At 36.8% G+C, this 4,324-nt stretch overlaps 1 protein-coding gene across 1 annotated transcript in view; it reads right to left on the reverse strand.

Annotated features, from left to right (window-relative positions):
• LOC106881733 (E3 ubiquitin-protein ligase UBR4-like) overlaps nt 1–4,324 on the reverse strand; it is a 218,633-nt gene that overhangs the window by 139,088 nt on the left and 75,221 nt on the right. Inside the window, exons 35-37 of the mRNA XM_052975666.1 lie at nt 2,627–2,662; nt 1,856–1,926; nt 546–693 (exon numbers count right to left, since the gene is read on the reverse strand). Of these exons, the coding sequence (XP_052831626.1) occupies nt 546–693; nt 1,856–1,926; nt 2,627–2,662 (255 nt within the window). The remainder of the gene's footprint in view (nt 1–545; nt 694–1,855; nt 1,927–2,626; nt 2,663–4,324) is intronic.

The following is a 4,324-nucleotide window of genomic DNA, read 5'->3' on the forward strand; positions in this document are numbered from 1 at the left end:
AAAAAAAAAAAAAAAAAATAGCAAGCTGTGTATCATTTCATATTATTGCCTTCATTGTTTTGTTGACAAAGGAAAGAAGAATCTGCACAACACCGTACGTTCATTTGTCTTAAGCCTTTCCTTTTCTATCCTCTTTTCTGTGGCTCCCATCATTTCCAAATTTGATATCAAACACAATTTCACAGGTTCACACTGATCAGCTTCTACCACACCTACTTCACAGCACTTTTCTCTTTTTCTTTTCTAACAAAGCATATCTCATCTACACCTATTACATAATCACACCAACACAAACACCTTTGCTACATACAAGACAGGTCATTCTTCAACCTTCTAATCTCACTCTTCTCCGATATTTCAGATTTCACATTTAATGGATAACACTCCGGGTCATTCTTCCCCAGATTACCTCTTCCACTGCAACATTAGACCAATCACTTCACTATCAAGTAGCAACGGTGCTTCAAATGCATCCGAAAGCAATTAAATATAAGAAAACTCTGTGTGTGTGTGTGTTGTTTTGACATCAATATAAAATGAATTACCAGACAACTACTATCTTCTTTGGCTCCACAATCACAGAAAAAGGAGCCAAATTTGGCGTAGGACAAGTCATGGTCTTTATGGCAAACTTTGGCACAAATGGTGCATACACCAACCCCATCTTCCATTTTACATGTATGGCAGTGATACCTGGAGAAGAAAAATTAAATAGTTTTAGTTTCCCAACCAAATAGCATTGCCTAAAATGTATTCTATCCAAGCATTATATTTATACAGAAACATCTACACAGCAAAGTGATCTGTTTAAAGACAGTGTTATAAACCAGATTAATTAAACTTGACTTTAGCTCACTACAATTGAATATAAAGCAAAAATACATTTCATCTTTTGTTTTTTACTTATTTCAGTGACTAGATTGTGGCCATGCTGGGGCACCACCTTGAAGGGTTTTATTGAAACAAATTAACCCCAGTACTTACTGTCAGTCTCTTTTGCTGGACCACTAATTTACAGGGATGTAAACAAACCAACACTGGTTGTCAAGCAGTGAGGTGGGGTGAGAACAAACACAAACACAAACACATATACAAGCATGTAATGGGTTTGTCCCAAATCCACTCACAAGGTACTGGTCAACTCAGGGCTGCAATAGAAGACACTTGCCCAAGGTGCTGTGGTGTGGGACTGAACCCGAAACCACATGGTTACAAAATGAACTTCTTAACCACCTAGTCATGCCTGCCCCTGTTAATAATTCTTGAAAAAATATCTTGGAGACTGGTAATATGTGATGGCACACAGGAAAACCCCCCTTTAACATGATGAAAAATTTGAAGTGATGTTTTATGTTTCGTTCAGAAAGAGCATAACTCACAAATATCAGAATACTTTAAAATTTTCAAATATCATAATATCTATTTTCTGATGAAAATATTTAATATAACATATGTGTGGCTGTATGGTAAGAAGCTTGCTTCCCAACCACATGGTACTGGGTTCAGTCCCACTGCGAGGCTCCTTGGACAAGTGTCTTCTTCTATTGCCTCAAGCTGACCAAAGCCTTGAGTGGATTTGGTAGATGGAAACTGAAAGAAGCCCATCATGTGTACATATATATGTGTGTGTCTTTGTATCTGCACTTTGTAACTGGTGTTGGTTTGTTTACGTCCCCCATAACTTAGCAGTTCAGCAGTTTAGACTGATAGAATAAGTACTGGGCTTAAAGAAAAAAGAAAATGTTCTGGGATCAATTCATTTGACTAAAAATTCTCCAAAGTAGTGCCCCAGAATGGGCACAGTCTAATGACTGAAACAAGTAAAAAAAATAAAAGATAGTTTAACAATACCTACCAATGTTGGTTCATAAATTCTTTTTGAGTTATTGTAAATGTACATAGTTTATTATTCAGGGATTCTTCATCCTGGAACAAATAAATTAAGATTAAATAGATGAAAATATGAAAGAAATCAATGTAAATATGAATTCTGTGGGTCTGTGAGTGTGATTTTAATTTTCAATGCTTTGTGTACAATAGTTTGCATCAAAAAACAAAAAAAAAAAAATCATTTCGTTTCTAAGTAAAAACTTAGATAACAAAGCAAGATAACACTGGTAACAAAGCAATAATACCGGTGGTGGTGGTGGTGGTAGTAGTAGTAGTAGTAGTAGTAGTAAGAGGGGGTTTTTTTCTTTTTTTTTTCTTAAATTAATGCTGAAAGCTGAAAAAGTAGTAGAGTTAGAAAGGTGTGGACTAACACAAGTGTCACCTTCCTGTGAGAGAAAGGTAGACCGAACAAACAAAGATGCGAGAGAGCTGTGTTGCTGCTGCATGTTTAAGTGAGACGTGGGCTCTGACTTGTAGAAGCTAAATCAAAGGCGAGAGACAGATTCGGTAAGGCTATTTTGAGACATTTAACTCGACATGTCGTGCTTTCAAAAACATAACATATCACACGGGGAATGAACTGGATATGCTAAGCTGTTCAGAAATAACATGGCGTCACATTGTTAAGTAACAGGTTATGTCATGCAGTTAAGAAGACATCTAGTCACCAACATAGCACACAATGTTAAGTATTTAACAATCTCATAAAACTGAACTAGAATTTAACATTGAGTACCTGCAGTGGTAATTGATATTGCTCGTCCTCTTCAGGCTAAATGTAAAACAAACAAAAAATAATAAAAAAGGCAGAGCAAAAAAATATGCTAAGAGTTTAGCAGCCATTAAAAGCATCAGCTCAATGTGTCTAAGAGAGAGAAGATTCTTCTAGTAAGGACATTTTCTCTTGGATGCAGGATGCATCTTGGTGAAAATGTGCCAATTCCCAACAGTGGAAAGTACTTGCAGCAGTGAAAAAAAAAAATCATGAAAGATATGAGAAGAAATGATGAGAGAAGATGTGAAGAACTTGGGTCTCACAAAAATGATGATGAAGAACCAACTAAGAAAAGTGGGGACTCATAGCAGAGCAAACCTAACAGTTAAAACCCATTCCAATATGGAAACAGAGACAGTAAAACAACAGAAATAACAATAATGCCAACATACAAGACCATATTTACTTTACTTGTCTCTCCCGACTACCTACCCAATCACACCTCATCATCATCTCTCTCTCTTTCTTTCTCTCATATGCTCTTATCATTTCCTTATTCTGCTACTCCACCTTTTCTGCACAGTCAGTCATCTCCTCCCCCTTACCTACCTCCCAACACAATTATCATTGCTCCCCACCACCACTACATCCAACCTTCACCCCTAGCTAATTTCTACACTTGCCACCTGCTCTCCCCTACTTATCACCCCATTCAACACTTACTCCTCATACTAATCACCTCCTCACCCATCCCCCATCTTTCATTCTCCCATACATTTGCACCCTCTACTCACCCACTCCTTGTTCCCCACTCACATCTATTCACCTTGTATTTTAAGGGTGCACCTTGACTTCTCATGATCACTATTTTACCACTTTCCACCTCCAACCTAGTCACTCTCCCACCTTCTCTTCTATAATGTAGCTTCTCTACAACAACCCTGTTCTTTTCTGGGCCCCTTCTGTTACATTTTCCTCATCCCCTAGCATAAAACCACCTCCTCATTTACAGCTGCTCCACTCGGTTGAAAGGGATTTTAGTCTACCATGCTGCATGGCGACCTCACAAGTGCTGGTGCCACAAAAAAAAAAAAAAAAAAAAAAAAGACAACATCCAAAGACACCCAGCTGAAGAATCTATACCAAAGAAGACATTAAGGCACAATGCAGTCCCTCAGACCCACTGGATCCTGTCAAACCATCCAACCTTTGCCAGTATGGAAAGTGGACTTTAAATGATGATGATGTTGATGATGATGATAATGAAGCTTATGTATGACCATGAGAAGCATTACAGAACTGCACGGAAATTGACTGACTTCTGAAACATTGGTTTGAACAGAAATTTTCCACAAAGGTTTCAAAAAGACACAAACAAGTCGCTTACTATAGTTTTTTAATATTTAACCCTTTTGTTACCATATTTCTGTTGAGATGCTCTGTGTTTCTTTCAATTAATTTTAAATATAATAAAGAAATTTAGTAAAATAACTTAGTCATCATTCAGCTAGTGTTAGGAACATAAATTGTGACTAAGGTTTGATGGAAGATTTTAATTCAAAACTTTTGAAAACAAGACATTTGTACTACAGAACCAGAGGCAGTTTCAGGTGAGTTGGTATCAAAAGGGTTAAATTTATATTATACAATTTTTAAACTCAAACTTAAAAGAAATTTTATTTGGATCACTAAAACTGAAATTAAGAATTGATATGATAC

Source organism: Octopus bimaculoides, chromosome 22, assembly GCF_001194135.2.
Source record: "Octopus bimaculoides isolate UCB-OBI-ISO-001 chromosome 22, ASM119413v2, whole genome shotgun sequence".
NCBI classification, from domain to species: domain Eukaryota; kingdom Metazoa; phylum Mollusca; class Cephalopoda; order Octopoda; family Octopodidae; genus Octopus; species Octopus bimaculoides.